Source organism: Schistocerca nitens, chromosome 5, assembly GCF_023898315.1.
Source record: "Schistocerca nitens isolate TAMUIC-IGC-003100 chromosome 5, iqSchNite1.1, whole genome shotgun sequence".
Lineage (NCBI taxonomy): Eukaryota > Metazoa > Arthropoda > Insecta > Orthoptera > Acrididae > Schistocerca > Schistocerca nitens.
Window position 1 is genome coordinate 731,698,059 of NC_064618.1, and position 20,596 is coordinate 731,718,654.

The 20,596-nt window shown below is 43.1% G+C and overlaps 1 protein-coding gene across 1 annotated transcript in view; it reads right to left on the minus strand.

Moving 5' to 3' along the window:
- The window catches only part of LOC126259574 (serine/arginine repetitive matrix protein 1-like), a 498,403-nt gene that overhangs the window by 420,109 nt on the left and 57,698 nt on the right, over window positions 1-20,596 (minus strand). The window contains exon 2 of the mRNA XM_049956481.1: window positions 3,325-3,424. Within this exon, the coding sequence (XP_049812438.1) occupies window positions 3,325-3,408 (84 nt within the window). The 5' untranslated portion in view covers window positions 3,409-3,424. The remainder of the gene's footprint in view (window positions 1-3,324; window positions 3,425-20,596) is intronic.

Sequence of the window (20,596 nt, forward strand, 5' to 3'; positions counted from 1 at the left end):
ACCTGCGGTAGTTATCGAAGACACGCTGACAGCTGCGAACTATCTGCATCCCTTCATGCTTGATGTCTTTCAGCAACAGAATTATCCATATGTCTGAGGCAGAACCGCGCTAAAGTTTTTTGAGGAGCATTACAGTGAGCTCACGTTGATATGTCGGCAACCAAATTCGCCTGATGTGAATGCTATGGAATCCATCTGGGTCGCTATCGGGTGCCATTACCGCGTACGCAGATCAGCGGCCCGTTGTTTACCGAATTACATGACCTGTGCGTAGATATCTAATGCCACATGCCACCACAAACATATCAACAAAATGTCGGATCCCTGATACACAGAATCGGTGATGTACAGTATTTTGTCCCAAAGACGGACAAACAAGCTATTGAGCTGGTGGTCATAATGATTTGGCTCAGTGTATACAGATGGCAGCAGTATCGCGTTTACAAGGTATAAAGGGGCAATGTATTAGTGGGGCTGTCAGCTGTACTCAGGTGATACACGTGGAAAGGTTTCCTACGTGATTATGGCCGCACGACGAGAACTAACAAATTTTAAAGTGGAATAGTAGTTGGAGCTAGACGCATGGGACATTTCGTTTCGTAAATCGTTAGGGAATTCAATATTCAGATACCTACAGTGTCAAGAATGTGACGAGACATTACCTCTCACCGCGGACAACTCAGCGCTCGACGACCTTCAGTTAACGACATAGAGCAGCAGATTTGCATTGTGCCGTCAGTACTAACAGACAACCAACAATGCATGACATACAGCGATCGTATCCCTAAGGACAATGCTACGAAATTTGGCGTTAACAGGCTATGTCAACAGACGATTCACTCGAGTGCCTTTGCTAACAGGACCTGGTCAAATGAATCCCGATTCCATTTGGTAAGAGCTGATTAGGGTTCGAGTGTGACGCAGACTCCACGACGCCATTGACCCAAGTTGTCAACAAGGCACTGTGCAAGCTGTTGGTGGCTCTATAATGGTGTGGGCCATGTTCACATGGAATGGAGTGGTCCTCTCGTCCAGCTGGACCGGTTATTGACTGGAAATGGCTACGTTTGTCTACTTGGAGGCCATCAGCAGCCATTCCCGAACAATGATGACATTTTTGTGGATGACAATACGCCATGTCAGAAGATTGTGAACAATTAGAGCGAATGATCTGGTCAGCCAGATCGCCCTCCATGAATCCCTTCGAACATCTCTCGATCATAATCGAGAGGTGAGTTGGTGCACAATATCCTGCAACGGTCACACTTTCGCAATTATGGCTGGCTATAGAGGCAGCATAGCTCAATATTTCCGCAGGGGACTTCCAACAACTTGTTGAGTCCACGTCACGTGGAGTTGCTGCACAACTCCGGGCAAAAGGAGGTCGACATATTAGGATGTATCCCATCAGGTGGGACTGACGGATGACATCAAAAAAGTACAAAGAAGGGCAGCTCGTTTTGTAGTATCGCGAAATACTGGAGAGAAAGTCACAAACGTGATACGTGAATTGGAGTGGCAATAATTAAAACAAAGGCGGTTTTCGTTACGACGGGATCTTCTCACGAAATTTCAATCACCAATTTTCTCCACCGATTGCGAAAACATTCTGTTGGCACCCACATACATAGGGAGAAACGATCATCACGATAAAATAAGAGAAATCAGGGCTCGCACAGAAAAATTTAAGTGCTCGTTTTTCCCGCGTGCCGTTCGAGAGTGGAACGGTAGAGAAACAGCTTGAAGGTGGTTCGTTGAATCCTCTGCCAGGCACTTTACTGTGAATAGCAGAGTAATCACGTAGATGTAGATCCCATGACTTTTGTCACCTCAGTCTACACCCACGGTGAGGCACACACCAAGTGTTTCTCAACTTATATATGAAAATCCCGGTTTTCTCAGTCATTTCTAACTTCCAGAAGCCGACTAAAAATCATTCACATGCAAATGTTTTCTCTCACTTTTAGTGCCGTGCGGGGTAGCCACGCGGTCTGAGGCGCCTTGTCACGGTCCGCGCGGCTTCCACCCTTCGGAGTTTCGAGTCCTCCCTCGGCATGGGTGTGTGTGTTGTCCTTAGTGTAAGTTAGAATAAGCTAGATTAAGTAGGGTGTAAGCCTAGGGACCGATTACCTCATCAGTTTGGTCCCATAGTCCTTACCACAAATTTCCAAATTCTCTTTCAGCGTCAAGAGTGAATTCTTCAGTTCCACTTGAATCAGACTATATTATAAGAGACAGATCCCATTACGAAGTATATTCACAGCGATAACTAAGATAGAATCCCGAGATGCTTTTTCAGCGTTGCCTCGTTTGCTGATTAGTTCAAATGTGTGTGAAATCTTATGGGACTTAACTGCTAAGGTCATCAGTCCCTAAGCTTACACACTACTTAACCTGAATTATCCTAAGGACCGAGGGAGGACTCGAACCTCCGCCGGGACCTTGCTGATTAGTGGATCGCCATCTAAACAACAATAGGAATTAATGACGTGAATAAATAACCAAAGTATAGAGGCTTCACACAGTGTCAGAGAGTGGAGGTAATTCTTCTGCTCAAGACAGCAGCAACCAGAATTTTTATTTGATACTTTTAAAGCTTCTTGGATGCTTTTAACCACAGGAAATTAAAATTAGAATGTTTTCTTCCTTCTGCTATATTGATAAGCTCGACAAACTGCAGTGAAGGACGACGTAAGAGAGATTTTGCATTGCAGGAAGACTTACTCAGATAATCCCAAGAATCCACTTTCGAAAATGACTCAGGAAATATCTACCTCCTCCATAATACAGCTTTTGTAGTTACCATGACGATATGAGTATAATTATGGTCTATGTGGGAGGATAATAGCTGTATAGATCATCTGAGTGGAATGAGATGAGTCAGGTACACTATGTAACCGTCGCCAAACACCACATCGTGGCTTGAGGAGTACTTACCTAGGGCTTTACGTTCTAGACGTTTTTATAATCTTTTAAGCAACAACTTCTTAGACATATTAGAATACACTGGCCTAGCAAGAAACTGGACTTCGATCTTCGCTGTTATCGTTCAGAAGCTGCTGAAAGCAGTTTATTTCTTCCGCAGTTGTGGAGGAAGTGTTACGAAGCAGTGCATTTCATTTATGAAGCCTTGTGAATACAAAGAGTGTTTCATTTTTTGCTAAAATGAACCATAATTATTACAATAATGGTCGAATGTGTTAGGGACAGTTAGTGTTCACAATTATGAAATGCACGCCATTAACGTTGATACATTGCAAGCATTCTCTGCCCTGCTGGTAGGGCGCGGTAAGGCTAGAGCGTTAAAGCTGAGTTGCTGCTCACCTGCATCTGCGCCAGCCTCGACACGGGGGCGGCGGGGGCGGTGGTGGTGGCGGCACCTGGCAGACCGGGCTGCACCAGCGCCATTTCACGTCCTCTCGTCCTGCAACACGACATCATGGTAGGTAAAGAAAGTAGCTGCAACCAAGTAAACTGCAGTTTCAGCACGTGCCTTTACATTAGCCAGGCACCCTTTCTAACAGTGCCTAAAATCGTGGAATGCCTGAGGATGGGCAGCGTCAGCACCAGTCGGGGAAATGAGCGTTTTTGATAGGACACACGCGCACGTCTCTTAACCACAATGAGAGCGTGTGCACGTTTTCCTAGAGCACGGTGCTATCGTGTGTTGCGAAATAGAATTGGTTACATGGTGTGATTTACACTATTACGTGGGTTTGGTGTTCGGGTATGTACTTTACGGTAGCATGCAGGTCACTGTCTGTGTCAATGCGTTTTCCAAAGCACAGTGATATTAAGTCTTACGAAATCCAGTTATTTGAGTGTGTTATTTCCACAACGACGTGAGCTGTGGTTTGGTGCTGTACATTTAGTGTCGCGTACAATCAGCCTGATAACCCAGTTGCTAGTTGCATTGTCGGTTAGTTGCATTTGTCTGTGTGAACTCTCCACTATTAATTGATGATGATTTATCATTGAAATTGGCGTCAGAGAATGATGGTATTTTTTTGTGGTAGTTGTGAGTTCTGTGGAGGCTGTCTGTCGGTGAAGAGGTCTCCTGCATGCTGTGCAAGGGGAACGTCATGATCTGTTGGCTGTTACTATTTTGAGAAACTAACAGCGTTCCGACTGTTGTCACACAACCGTTGCTCTTCAGTGCAAGTGGTCCCTGCCTGTTATCTGAGAGAGGCGCATTGTGAATGCTACGTCTGAGGGACGTGAGGTTTTAAGTGGCTTGGTTTCTTCTTTCGACTTGTTTTATCTACTTTGTCATGAGAAACTATATACCTGTGGCTGGAAAAAATTATTATTGTCTGGATGTGACTGCTTAGTTTGCTGCAGTCAGTCCGTTCTTAGAAAAATTTTCTCGAACTGTACTCGCCGGTTTGTTACACATGGCATATATTAGTTGCCGTGGTTAGTTCCTATTGGATGTCATGAAACAGGTGCTGTAGCACAAATGGTTTGCTGACTAGTGTCTAGTTCCAATGAAGGTTATACTTCAAGAATTATTTGAATCATACTAAGGTCTGTGTGGGAAGAGAGAAGCTAATCCCCACCGTTAACAAAAGTAAAATTAGTATCGCACACTAGAATAAATGGGTTAGTGCCCGATAACATAAGTAAAACTATTAACGGCTAGTGCCGTATGATTAGAGATATTTAGTATTAAGCTTAGAACTATTTTAAGCGGGCTATAGGTTTTGTTTCAGCTATGTTACGATTACGCAATAATTAATTGTGTGAGCTCGGTACACTTTGCTGGGAGCCCTGGATCTGGAGGCCTCGGCAGTCCTGTACTGTCGGCAGACGGCTTTTCACGGCTCTTAAAAGTAGGGAACAGCTTCTCCTCGAAGACAGCTAATTTTCCCGGAAACTGGTGCTGTTTCCCGCAATGCTTATTGTAAATAGTTCCTGGCGCTAATTCGCTTGCTACGGGCAAGGTGTGGCTGATCGCCACAGTTTTCCCCTGAAGGCACTTGAGGGTGAAATTTGCTTCTCTCACCGGACATGAAACACGAGGTCGTCTACCAGTGCCTCCCTGACGTGAGGAAGCTCGTTTCTTCCCTCCAAAATTACAGACTGTTGGATCCAAAGTAACGCCCCTGCCATCAGGCACGGCGAGAGCAGTGCTGATCAATGCAGAGAAACTGTTCGAAACAAGTACCAACTATATTAATCATTTTGAAGCATTTTGCAAGGTTTGAATGAGAAGTTTCTCGCGCTTTCCCCGGTTTTTTAGTAAAATAGGGAACATTTTGTCCATCAGACTGGCAGCAGCTATCAATCTCCCCTCCAAGTGGAGCTTGGGGATTACGAGAATTGAAATGAGAAATTAAGAGTGGAGAGGATTCGCTTCCCAGCTAAAATCTAGTACAGACTGGACTCATCTCTCTGTAGTTTGACGTATGTTCAGCTCCGGCAATAGCGTAAACCATTTTCTGTGCAGCTCACATTTAATTCATTTGGTTGTACATCTTTAATACTAAGTTATCTAGATAAATATTTGTCTCATTTACCTTGTTTTTGCGAGCTGCTCAGACGCGGAAGTCTTATTTTTACCTTGCAGTCTTACAATTAAACACGAGTCCAAAGAGGTTTAGAGTTATTTTATTTTAGTTTGCTACAGTTTTCAGAACATTGCTCTGTATTATTCATTGTCAGTTCTTCACTAGATTAGGTTAAATAAAAGTTCTGTCTTCTCGATATGAGTTACATTTTGTGATCCCTAATGTCCTGCAACTTCCCTGTGGTTAGGAGACCCTTAAATGATAAATATAATCAGCTATATTTCTAGAATGTCTGCGTCAGTGTGACGAGTTTCCGCTGTGTACAGTCGCCAAGCACTCTTTTTAAAGACATAAGAGATAGCAACGAATGTCGAACACTCGCTTGTTTTTGTAACGGGAGTAGTTGGTGCAAAAGCTACTGACCCCTATTTCTGTCTCTTTCAGGTCTGTTTATTTGTGTCATGCATCCTATATACAATTTTTTTTCGCATTTAATTTCTATAAACACTAAATCAGCTAACTATACGATGATATATGTCTTCTTTACAACGTGAGGTACGCCATTTTCAATATAATTCTAAAATCGAGAACATATCGCACATATGAACAGCAAAAATAAAGACAGCCGATTGGAACATGTCAAACACATTCTAAACTTTTTTATGTCAACCCTGTCCAATGGTAGCCTACTCCTAGATATTAAACGTCGTCAGGAATGTCACCGAGCAGGACAGCACCCCTCAACACCATGGACTTGACGCTAATATTACTAGTTTTCGATTACTTACCTTCTCTTCACTCAAATGCTGCGCCCCTAAAGGGTGCCAGGAATGTATTATACTAACAGCATTTTTTTTTAGTAAGCTGTGTCGTATCTTGTATATATTTATATCGTCAGGTGAGATAAGGCGTTCATAAGTATGTAAATGAACCAGAAGTAAGAAACGTAAAGAAGGATCTACGATTTATAACACAGCATTTACTTAAAATATTTAGCAACTGTTAGTCTGAGACGAAAACAGAATTATTGTTTTTAACTATTTATTGCGTCGCAACTATTATATGGGCAGTAAGTCTTTTAGTGCTTTCACTGTTACAGTTTACCCCGATCATACCTGAAACTGGATATTAAAAAGGAGAAAATACGACAATACTACAAAGCCTGCACGAAGCAGGGCAGAGAAACAGCCTCGTTTGGGAAGAACCCCGTGGCTACCCCGTTGGCCGTGAGAGCTCAAGCCGATAGTCCTTGGGCAGGTTCTCGGCCCACGTCACACCTACGTTGAACGAGACAGGAAAATGTCGCATTAATAAGCGGTTATGGACTGACACCATTCTCAGCCCACGCTCGCCTCCGGCGGCAGGTAGAACGATTTTCCGTTACATTTCTCGCTGCGCACCAGTGTCTCTAATCTGCAGTGCGCGCATTTTTTTTTTTTTTCTGTTTCTGTTAGACGCGCTCGTCGTCCCACTGCGTAGAGTAAAACCTCCAGTATTACGATTTCTCCCCTCACAGAGAGAAAGCTTTTACGACAGTATCCGTGACAGCTGAACATCGACAATAACCCTGTTTACGACGACTGTTGTATGTAAGCTCTGCATCACTCACGCCCCGCTCGAAACTGACGACATCCAGTAGCCGTTCTGCGAGGTTTCACCTGCAGAAGCTGCATCGTTATTAAAATCTGCGGTGCGTAGCCGGTTCTAATTGCTTTAGACGAGGTCGCAGTGACATTTTCGCTGCCGCCTCCTGTCGTTCCTCTGAGCGCACCTCGCCGGGACGCAAACAACACACCGGCGTCACGTTACGTGCTGCCTTTCCCATCCTCTGTTGTTGCTGTCCTCTGCTGAACGTAGTGCTCATCACAGATTCCTTTATTTATAACTTAATTTAGTTTTGTTGGGACTCGCTGCATTCCTAAAGAGTTTAACTCCTCTTTACAACATACGAGGGTAAGCCAATTATTATCCGCAAAGTAGTTATAAAATTTTATTGTAATCAAGAATGAGATTTTCACTCTGCAGCGGAGTGTGCGCTGATATGAAACTTCCTGGCAGATTAAAACTGTGTGCCCGACCGAGACTCAAATAGGAAACTTACAATAACAACATTTTTCGACTCAGTCTATTTGCGTATCAACGCACTTGGTCCATCGTTGTACAAGCTTCCTGTTGCCCTCATAAAAGAAGGTTCTCGGTTCTTTCACTGTTTCGTCCGAGGCAAATTGACGGCTCTTTAATGCCTGTTTGAGTGGACCAAACAAGTGATAGTCAGAAGGAGCAAGATCGGGACAATATGGAGGACGATCCAGTACTTCAAATTTGAGTTTCTGGAGCGTTTCAGCAGTGTGGGCAGCAGCATGCGGACGGGCATTGTCGTGCAACAACACACCTTTTGACAGCAATCCTCGGCGTTTGCTTCGAATTGCAGGCTTTAGCCTGGCAGTAAGCATCTCTCTGTAACGTACACTGTTTATTGTTGTGTCCCTTTCCCCGCAACGTTCCAGTGCTGGACCTTGTGCGTCGCAAAAAACCGTAAGCATCAGTTTTCTTGCGGGTGGTTGGGACTTGAACTTTTTCTTGCACGGCGAATTTTGATGTTTCCATTCCATACTCTGCCGTTTATTCTCCAGCTCGTAATGATGGATCCATGTTTAGTCACCAGTAATTATCCTGTCTAAGAAGATGCCCTTTCGTTAATATAGCGATCCAAATGTTTTTTGCAGATGTCCAAGCGCGTTTGTCTATGCAACTGTGTGAGTTGTTTTGGGACCCATCTTACACAAACTTTATCAAACACAAGTCTGTTGTGGATGATTTCGTAGGCAGAACCGTGACTAATTTGCAGGCGATGTGCCAATTCGTCAATAGTTAATCGTCTGCCTAAGAGAATCATTTCACGTAAACGCTCAATGGTTTCTTCACTTGTGGCGCTAAACGGTCGTCAGGCTCCTTCATTGTGCGCAACACTTGTGTGAACATTTCGGAATTTTTCAATCAAAAATGTTCAAATGTGTGTGAAATCTTATGGGACTTAACTGCTAAGGTCATCAGTCCCTAAGCTTACACACTACTTAACCTAAATTATCCTAAGGACAAATACACACACCCATGCCCGAGGGAGGACTCGAACCTCCGCCGGGACCAGCCGCACAGTCCATGACTGCAGCGCCTAAGACCGCTAGGCTAATCCCGCGCGGCTTTTTCAATCCATTTGTAGACACTCCGTTGTGCAAAACACAGTCACCGTACTGTACCGAAAGTCTTAGATTAATTTTGGCCCCTGATACGCCTACTGACCACAAGAAACGGATCACTGAACGTTGCTCTTCTTTGCTGCAAATAGACAGCGGAGCAGCCATGGTTAACAGCACGGCAGCGCTAACGAAACTAACCTAGCAGCTTGAAAATTGTAAAGATATAACAACAAATAAACAAAGCATGAGTCATCGCCGGCCGCGGTGGCCGAGCGGTTCTATGTGCTTCAGTCCCGAACCGCGCGACTGCTACGGTCGCAGGTTCGAATCTTGCCTCGGGCATGGATGAGTGTGTTGGTTAGCTTTAAGTTCTAGGGGACTGATGACCTCAGATGTTGAGTCCCATAGTGCTCAGAGCCATTTGAACCATTTTTGAGCCATTCGTCATCAACGTAAACGACAGTACCAACAAAATAAAAATATAAGTAAATTGCGGATAATAATTGACTTACCCTCGTATGTATTGATACGAATCCCGACACTATCTTTTTCCTTTCTCTCCAAGGTAGCTTTTAGCTCATTAGTATCGGTTTGAAATGGCCCCTAAGGCGCTAAATATCAAGTTTTCAACAAAAAGCCTGCAGGACCGGAGGAACCGTAGTTTCAAGGTTTAAAACGTTAGTGGCGTCTATGGAGTCTAACGTAAAGAAGTTTGTTAAATCTAAGAGTGTTTATCGACGTAAATTACATGGTACCAGCACTTCACATAAATACGGTACCGCCTCATCAACCAATGTCACTGACCGTTATAAACAATGTGTTTATCCAGTGTAGCTGCTGTAGTCATGTCGTTTAGTCATTCTGCTCAAAACATTTAGTAGGCAAGTTTCTAGATCGAGTTCACCCATCGAGCATTCCGATCAGTTCAAACCACGTTAGTTCGTTGTTATTCGGCCATTTATACCCCTCGCCAGCCACCAGCTCGCCAGATTAAATGCAGCAATATTGTGCTATAGTAGACCGTTTAAAAATATACACTCTAGACGTAATGTGTAAAGGTAACATTCGCCGTCACGTAAAAAAATATTGTAGTGTATTTTTCGAGCTTGAAAATCACAAACAGCATTGCAACCCGTTCAAATCATCTGACGACGACTCGTAAAAAGGATTGAAAAATGTAATAAAAGAATTTAATTTCAAAATAGTTTCCAACTAACGGGGAAAAAACGGCAAGTGCCATAACCCGATTTTCCAGAAACTTTCCTCAGTGGAAGGAGAGCCATAATAAGCGAACACGAGTTTTTGCTTATCCGTAGCCACACGGCCGTTTCCGAGAGAACGACCGTCAAACTTTTCGAAGTAATTTAGATGCCTTTTGTCGTGCCACCTGCTCAGCTGAACCGGTGGCGAGTAGCCAGCGTCATAGCCTGTCACCTTAGCGCTCAGTGTTCGTAAGTCGATTACTGTTTTTAATTTTTTTTTCATTTATCTTCCGGTGTCCTTAGAAGGTTACTACACGAATGTTTTTATCAAGTTAGGGGATACAAGAGCGTTATATTAATTGTAAAATTACAGTTGGGTTTCACAGTAAGTGTCATATATTTATCGTATATTATATGTGTGTATGGTATTTTCAGAGGTTACAGTCTTTTTTAAATTCTCACATTCCTGTATTTCAGTCTCGCATCAGCTCATATATTTTATTCTTATGTTTATTCTTCAGGAAGATTTGATGCAATTCCTTGGATGATACCAAACATAGAAACATTTGAAACGTAGAAATTCCGAACACTACGAACGTTTCACGAAAGCATTTTTTTCACAGTGACATTTGTTGGTATGAATCTCGCCCGGCAAAAAATGTCGTTAACACTGCTGAAGATTTCATGTTGGCAATAATTTCACGGCATACCACAGATAACGGATCACTTTTCCGAAAACTGATGTTTGCAACTGATTGTGAATCAAGATACAAACTAAAGGAATTTCACCAAAAACAACTTCAAAAAATTTTTACATTAATTTATTGTTTCTTTAATTCATTCAGAAGACACCCAGTTAGTAGACGAATGAGGGAAACGTTATTTGAATATACATTTGAAACCATTGTTTAATATTATTCTACGGAAATAGGTAGATCAATGAAAAATAATACAATAACAATAATAATAATAATAATAATAATAATAATAGGGTTTCGAACACGGGGCGCAAAAGTGTGAAGCTGCGACGCTAGCCACTGGGCGATCGCTTCAGCTGAACTAACTGTTCGCTAAAAAGCACACATTACCTCGAAGACGTTGATCGTCGTTTTCTCAAAAATGGTGGAATATCTGCGGAGAAGCCGGAATACGCGTTCGCTTATTCTGGCCGCTTTTCCACTGAACGAAGTTTCTGGGAAATCGGGTTATGGCACCGTCGTACAAAATTCCATATGAAGGTCATAGAAATAGGCATCCCTAGATTTGAAAAACAGCTCAAAGAGCTTGAAACAAAGAAGTCGCCAGGTCCAGACGGAACTCCATTTTTCGGCACTGGTCCCTTACGTAGGTCGGATTTCTCGCGAATCTCTTGCCCAGCGGAACGTCCTAAGAGACTGGATGATGGTATTATAGGGACTAAGCATGTTGGCTATCAGTCCCTCTTTCCACCGGAAATTCATGGAAAATGTGTAGTAACGCGAAGAGAATAACGGTCACTTCAAGGATCTTTGACCTTGTGGTCCAGGTTGAAAATTTGCGTAGCAGTATCTTAAGTCGATGGTTAGAAGTGAGTGGAGTTGTACACTGCCGCAGACTACCGTACACTACCATAAGTAAACACAGACCATGCAGATTTCCTAGTAGCTTTGGTCAGTTACGGTTGTACCTGCGCTACCTGTACATTGAGTCTGCAGCATACATATTGGACGTTACCTCGTAACTATCGCTTTCTTATGTGTGCGATCAGTGTATTACTGGATTCCAGGAGCAGTGAACGGTCTAGTAACTGAGCGAGGTTATATAAACGGCTGGATAACCTATGGAACATTTTTCTTCTACATAGTTATCTTCCTGTCTGTTGTGTATTGTGGGTGTATTGAATCGGGGACCTAGGAACGACGGAGAGGCTTCGTCACGCCGTAGCCCTCAATGGTTCACAACCCCACAACAGGCCACAGCAGTCCACCCACCCCACCGCCGCCTCACACCGAAACCTGGATTACTGTGCGGTTCGGACGGACCCCAGTGGATTTCCCCCCCCCCCCCCCCCCCCGATAACGTCTCATACCAGACGAAGACGAGTGTAACCAATGATGGTGTACGCGTACGTGAAGACAGTGTTTGCACAGCAATCGCCGACATAGTGTAACTAAGGCGGAATAAGGGGAACCAGCCCGCATTCCCCGAGACAGGTGGAAGACAACCTTAAATACCATCCACAGGCTGGCCGGCACACCGGACCTCGACACTAATCCGCCGGACGGATTCGTGCCGGGCACCGGCACGCCTTCACGCTCGGGAAGCAGCGCTTGAGACCGCGCGGCTAGCCGGTCGGGCTTCCTGTCTGTTACTTAAGAATAAACAGTATTTGTAGCAAAACTGAAATTGTCAATGTTTAATTCAGATTTTCATCGAATTTGTTGATTTATAACATGAGAGGGACGGTGTTGTAAAAACAACAAAAAAGTAAAATAAAAAAACCTCAGTCTAAAAATATATCAAACCGTTTTAATACTTTGTCGAACTTACATAAAACGACTACCATAGGCTTCCGCGATCGTATTCTAATTATAACATCCACTTGCAAACTTCTAAAAATCTTTTTCAGTGGAGAAATGAGTATTCTTCAGTCCCTTGCGTATAGTAATACCAGCTCACACAGAGGCATATCGAGTAATAATAGTAATAACAAAATAATAAAAAATTAATTCCCACGCTCAACCTACATGCATATCTAACCTCTGCAACCAACAGAAGGTCATGACAGAACAGCGTCCATTGAACAGCGTGTTTGGGCTTCTTCCCGTTGTATTCGTGTATGGAGCCTGGAAGATGACTGCCAAATGACTGAGCACGTTGTAATTAGTCTAATACTGTTTTTGCGATCCCTCCCACAGTGATATGTAAGGAGTTTTTGTATATTCCTCGATTCATCCTTTATAACTGGTTGTCGAATCTTAGTGAGTCGGTTTTCTGCTGACAGTTTGCGTCATCTTCAAGTACCTTCCAGTTCAGCTTCGTCAGCATCATTGTTATGTTCTGCGTCGGTGAAACAAACCTGTGTCCACCATTTATGCTGCCCATCTTTGTATACGTTCAATATCCACTCAATCTTATCTAGTACTGATCTTTCTCACACTTTGGTAATATTCTAGGATGGGTCGAACGAGAATTTTATAAGTAAATCCTGTGTAGACTGGCTGTATTTTCCTAGTATCCTGACAACGAACCGATGTCTGTCGCCTGCTTTACTTATGACTGAACTTGCGTGATAATTCCATTTCATATTTGTTCAAAATGTTACACTCACGTATTTGAAATGGCCGACTGCAACTGGGACTCATATTTTAGTGATGGGACACTATTTTTTGTTTCAGGTCCCATGAATGTAACCGACTCAAAGTGTGGCTCTGAGCACTATGGGACTCAACTGCTGTGGTCACAAGTCCCCTAGAACTTAGAACTACTTAAACCTAACTAACCTAAGGACAGCACACAACACCCAGCCATCACGAGGCAGAGAAAATCCCTGACCCCGCCGGGAATCGAACCCGGGAACCCGGGCGTGGGAAGCGAGAACGCTACCGCACGACCACGAGATGCGGGCGACTCAAAGTGTAACATATGATTTAGAGAAAAGTAATTTTCGCACTTTTAGCGTTTCGTGCCTTAATCTGTGAAAACGAAACCGCAAATAGAATTGCTTTGTTGTCCGTACGTTCGACTATTAAGTTTATGTCACATATTTTGATACTTGCAAACTCGCTCATCAAAACGTATAGGGTACTTCCAGTTGAGTAGAATAATGAAATTTAGTAGAAACCAACGTTTCACAGTACAAGCAAAGTAAAAAAAACTCAATTGTTATACTGTAATTATATCACATAAAAATATCTTCTTTTCCATTAGAATGTACATTGAATTCTTCGTCCGTCAAAAGCATAACTGCTTGCAAACATAAAATGTAAGTAAAAATAAAAATATTTTATTAAATCTTCTATATCTACGTATATGAACTGAATTCCTCTGCTAACTTCTTTTTCTATGTCCGGGCTAGTCTGAGGAACCACTGTAGAGATTTTGATACAGTCTTGGAATATCCCGTACCGATATCGTGCCAGCATTTATATGGAAAACGGGCAAAAATCGTTCAGATTCTCTATTTCCAGGATGTATGAACTACACATATGAACAATTAAGTTTGCACGGAGCTCTCAGTGCGCGAGTGCTACTCGCACCTGGCCAATTTTTTGGTCATTGAGAGAATATAGTATTCGATGTGGATGAAGTTAGTAACGCTTAAAACATATTTATCGGAAAGTAGTGGGCTGAGGATGATTTAGGTGTACAGCTGCTCTTCTGGTTTGTTTTCCGAGGAAATTATGACCACTTTTTCTACAAAGTACGTCTTTACTCACGTAGTAAACGACTGGACTCAAACTCAACAAATGCTATAAATGGACATCACAAAAATCAGTTCGCTCTTCTACACGCCATCCAGCTAAAATACATCTCCTTTATTTGTATTCGCTGTATTATTATTGAGCAGTCAAGCCGCACATTTACCACTTCTGTTTTAGCCGGTAAATGACCGGTATTCTGTGCGCACGAAAGCGATATTGCGCTTTGGCAATATTAGCAACACCAGTGTACCCGTTATAAACGTAAAATTAATAGACACATATAATAATCACGCTAAGATTTTAATAGTATGAACATGTAAGGTCATCCTTGGACGCCAGCTGCGAAGGAATAGCTTGGAACATTCTCGGTATGTTACGACCTAATCGTTCAAGTGCGCATCCATCGGCGCAGCTTGTGGAGGTATGCTTATGTAGGTCAGCTGCATCGACCGCCGTGCGTTCGCGAGGTGTGAAGTGTTTCCTTGAGCCTAACGATTACCGAACCCTCGAGAAGATAGGTAGAGGCGTGGGAAATCTGGCGTGTAGCCGGGGAGTGGGACAAGCCTTCGACGCGCCGCTGGCGGACGGGTTGCATCTCCAGCATACTCAGAGGTCCTCCCTTGATATCTGCTGCAGAGAAGCAAGGACTGATCGGCTGCTAGCGTGCCTCTCTGAGTCTAGCACTGCTGTCGTCTAACCCAGCTATATAGTTCTCTTCACTTTTGAGATCCACGAAAATGTTACACCTTTTTTGAAGCCTTACCACTGTACACACACATTTTAGCGCAAATAGCAGCAAATTAGAACTACTCTGTGGACATTCTCTGACAGCTGATACACAAGGAAATGTAAAAAGATTGGCTGCGACACAAACTTTTCTGAATCGTCGGTCCTTAAGAGTGAGGACTTGAGAACATCTTTCTGAGCCAATAACACAAAGCCAGCAAGTGTGTGTGTTTTTTTTAGACTGGTTCTCGAGCTCTGTTAAGGGATTATACGAATATTTCAGATTAACGTGCTATACAGAGTACTTTCTGTTATTTAAAATGGATGCTAGGTATCTTATGATCGACAAAATAATTTTAGCCCCAACCTCTCTCTCTCTCTCTCAAAAATAAGGGGAGGGTAGACAGAAGTTTGGGAATAAGTTTCTTGGGAGACAGTGGAAATGGCTTTAAAGAGAAAATTGAGGAAAACAGTTCTGGCCTAAAAAGAAGAGGAACATAATGGCTTTAGGAGGGATCGTGTACCGACTATTCTATATTCACAAAAAGAAAGAAAGCGGAAAATTGAGATCTTCAGAACAATCTAGAAATCATATTCTCTGACAAATAAAAATATTATTTCAGAATTAATAGAGAACGATATGTACAATAAGACTTGACCGATAAAAATTAAGATGCTACGAAATAAATCCTACAGTTGTTTCCAAACAGAAAATTGTCAGTCAGAATAGTCAAAGAAAGATAGCGCTAGAAACTGCACTTTCGTTCAAAACAGCTACAGATCACATTAAAGAAAGTATATAAAAATTGTTAATGGGTGAAAAACCATAGTATGAGAGCAAGAAAAATTACAAGACTCCCTTGATATTTGCAACAATACATCCGAAGATTAAATGAAACAGCAAATCTAAAGCATTATTGACGACTATCGAAAATCACGTACGATTTGAACATCCATTAGTCTCTTATCTTCGAAGGGTCCCATCAAAGCACAATGCGAGAAGACAGAAGAATCTCACGAATGTAATTCACAAAGCATTAAACTTAAATATTTTCGGAAAACACATAAGACATCAAAATACCACGAGACGGAAAGTGAGGTTTGTGACGCTCAACCCATGAACGGGCTTCCGGCTTGCCTGCATGTAGAGTACAGCCTTCGGTTCACCGCGGCGGGCCGGCCGAGGTGGCCGAGCGGTTCTAGGCGCTACAGTCTGGATCCGCGCGACCGCTACGGTCGCAGGTTCGAATCCTGCCTCGGGCATGGATGTGTGTGATGTCCTTAGGTTAGTTAGGTTTAAGTAGTTCTAAGTTCTAGGGGACTGATGACCTTAGAAGTTAAGTCCCATAGTACTCACAAGGGAACCTCCCCATCGCACCCACCTCAGACTTAGTTATAAATTGGCACAGTGGATAGGCCTTGATAAACTGAACACAGATCAATTAAGAAAACAGGAAGAAGTTGTGTGGAACTGTGAAAAAATAAGCAAAATATACAAACTGCGTAGTCCATGGGCCACATAGGCAATACCACGGAGAATGTGAGCTCAGGAGCGCCGTGGTCCCGTGGTAGCGTGAGCAGCTGCGGAACGAGAGGTCCTTGGTTCAAGTCTTCCCTCGGGTGAAAATTTTACTTTCTTTATTTTTGCATAGTTATTATCTGACCGTTCGTTCATTGACGTCTCTGTTCACTGTATAAGTTTAGTGTCTGTGTTTTGCGACCGCATCGCAAAACCGTGCGATTAGTAGACGAAAGGACGTGCCTCTTCAATGGGAACCGAAAACATTTGATCGCCAGGTCATAGGTCAACCGATTCCCCCACAGGAAAACACATCTGATATATTCTATACGACACTGGTGACGGCATGTGCGTCACATGACAGGAATATGTTGTCGACCCACCTAGCTTGTACACTTGGCGAATGGATAAAAAGATTCTTCTACCTTGCCCGATTTAGGTTTTCTTGTGGATCTGATAATCATTCCCAAAAAGTGATGAAAACATAAGAGTTTGTCACGTAAACTAAAAATAAAAAATTAAACTTTTTACTCGATGGAAGATTTGAACCAAGGACCGTTCGTTCCGCAGCTGCTGACGCTACCACGAGACCGCGGCGCTCCAGCGTTCCCAGTGTCCTTGATGTTACTTATCGTCTCATGAACTATTCAGTTTGAATATTTTGCTTATTTTTTCACAGTTCCACACAACTTCTTCCTGTTTTCTCAATTGATCTGTGTTCAGTTTTTCAAGGCCTATCCACTGTGCCAACTTATAACTAAATCTGAGGGGGGTGCGATGGGGAGGTTCCCTTGTCAGAGCCGTTTGAACCATTTTTCACCGTGGCGGTTGGAGGGGAGGGTGGCGAGACCAATAGCCCTATCGCCATTTACCCCCGATAAGGATCGCCTGTACTCAGATTGATAGCGTGCCGAGTTCAACTGAGGCCATCCTGGAGGGACTAGAAAGAGGGAAAATACTAGCCCCTGCCCGGATTGAACCCACGACCTCAACTGCCACAGTCTATGGTTCTACCCGACAGACCATCAAAACCAAAAAATACTACGAGAAGCAGAAACTAATGCTGCTGGAAACTCATTCCGCCTCGCCTAGTTTTCTTCTACCAGTTTGTCCAATCAGAGGTTTTGGTCCTTCCCCAGCTAACTCTCAGTCTAAGAGGGCGACAGACATTAACCTACCTTCCTTTGTAGCTGTCACGGCAAAATAAAAGTCTGTAGCTGCTTTTCGCTCCAGTATCGCAGTCAGCAAGTGCGACAGCCCGACTTCGTCGTGAACGCAGCAAAGGAATTTAGTTTTCGCTGCCGGACCGGTAACGGATATGACGCAGCACAGCTGCCTACCACTCACAGCCAAGGTGCCACTGTTCGCTGTCCCAGATGACGTCAGGACTTCCAAGATTCTCACGGGCGGTCCTATTACTGCGTGATGTTCACACAGCTGGGCGGGTGCACTGAAGTTATTTCGACATCATCCCTCACAAAAACTGCAACCTAGAAAGTATAAATGAGTCGAACGCCAAACTGATATTTCATAGTAAAGAGAAACATCGACCATTTGACGAATATATTTGCTGACGTCATAAAAATTGCATTTATGTTTTTTAATGAAGGGCTTTATCAGGAGCTATAGTCATAAATACATATCTCCACATTATCGTTATTGTTAGTCGAGATTAGTAATACTGAAAATGTACTTGATAAAGAACTGTGTCATTTGAAACTTCCTGGCAGATTAAAACTGTGTGCCGGACCGAGACTCGAACTCGGGATCTTTGCCTTTCGCGGGCAAGTGCTCTACCAACTGAGCTACCCAAGCACGACTCACGCCCCGTCCTCACAGCTTTACTTCTGCCAGTACCTCGTCTCCTACCTTCCAAACTTTACAGAAGCTCTCCTGCGAAAATTGCAGAACTAGCACTCCTGGAAGAAAGGATATTGTGGGGACATGGCTTTGCCACAGCCTGTAGTTCACAGTATCTACTTGAGCACTTGCCCGCGAAAGGCAAAGGTCCCGAGTTCGAGTCTCGGTCCGGCACACAGTTTTAATCTGCCAGGAAGTTTCATATCGGCGCACACTCCGCTGCAGAGTGAAAATCTCATTCCGGAAACATCCCCAAGGCTGTGGCTAAGCCATGTCTCCGCAATCTCCTTTCTTTCAGTAGTGCTAGTTCTGCAAGGTTCGCAGGAGAGCTTCTGTAAAGTTTGGAAGGTAGGAGACGAGGTACTGGCAGAAGTAAAGCTATGAGGAGGTGGTGTGAGTTGTGCTTGGGTAGCTCACTTGGTAGAGCACTTGCCCGCGAAAGGCAAAGTTCCCGATTTCGAGTCTCGGTCCGACACACAGTTTTAGTCTGCCAGGAAGTTTCATATCTTCATTATATGGTATCAGGTATACAATAACTACAGGTATGCGTGTGACCCCAGTAATAAAGCGCTATAAGAACTGAGAAACACCGAATATGAGAGACAAGATTTTTGTAAGGTGGATGAAAGTCCGGCTCTTTTAGTTCTTTTCGACCGTCCAGCTCATTGCGCCAGAACCCCAGTGTGTTCAGTTTTTGACTGGATAACTGTTTAAAATGATGAAGCTCTTATGATCCATTCCCTCGTATTGTACTTCTTTTGATGCGAAAAAGGTTTTTCGAAAAATGGCACTCATCTGTTGCAGGTTTCTTCGGCTGCAATTACTTTCGAGAGTCAGTGCTTGTCTCAACTTTAATTTAACGCGGAAAAAAAATAATACTTGTGAAATTATGGTATAGAAACAGCTTAGTTTCATGGAGCATAGATATACAGCGGCAGAAAAAAAAGACAGAGAGGTGGCGCAGCGGTTAGCACATTGGAATCTCATTCGGAAGAACTCCTGTTCAACTTCCCGTCCGACTACCCAGATACAGATTTTCTGAGGTCTTCCTAAATGGCTTCAGCCTGGTTCCGGGATGAATCGCTGCCGACGTTTTCTCTTCCTTCACCCGATCGCAGCCTGTGCTTAATCTGTAATGACACTGTTAACGAGACGTTAAATTCTAACGTTTCTCCCTTCCTTTTCACGGCTGTGCGTCCGCAGAGCGAATGACGGAATGCTGACTGTAACGTAACAACAGCATTCACTTGCGGAAAGACAAATTGTAGATCTTTGCCCGCAAATCACAAAATGAGAAGTAGTACCCACGGATAATTTTGCGATATAACAAAGTGTGGTTTCATTTATAGTTTCTGTAAAATGTTGAAGACTGCGTTTAAAGATATAGGGACACGTTTGTCATCACAAATCTTTCAAGAGACGTATACAAAAGAATTGATGAAAAATGTAATCTTATCGCCTTGAGCTGCTGGTAAAATACTTATACAACCACTTTCAGTCGTCTGATATCATTAGGTTCACATATACCAAATGAAATAATACATAAGTAACATTACAGGCTCTGACTGTCACGAATCTGTTAACTGATGTAAATTTTAACACCAACACACGTAATGGACTTTCACATTCTTACATAAATGTATTTAAAGCGAAATATAAAATCCATGAACAATATACTGTAACATTCATTACGAGAACCACACATCATGAAGACGTAAATAATTCACATTTGAACACAATCACCTATCGTCACATCGTAATGTAAATTAAGTCTTATTAAGTCTTCAATTTATAAAAACTGTGTTATGGTATGTACACATTCATATTGGAACTGTAATCGGCGTTAACTCTGAACCGATTCATACTACGCAGAGGCGACTCAGCGGCTGATCACTGGATCGAATATGTACGAGAGCTCTCTACACATCCTTAGTGAGTAGAATTTTGCGATTACTAAGCTGCGTGTCGTCTGCTACGATAAGTAGATGTGACAGTCCTAACAGATGTTCTATATGTTGCATCTAATAGCAGTTTGCACTTGTTACAATCACAATTACAGTGACAGAAAACAAAATGCATAGACGTAATGGCTTACACGTACTCATAGGCACTAATGTGAAACATTCATACGTGCACTACTTTCATCGTGCAGAAACTTTTATGGACCAGGCCGTACAGA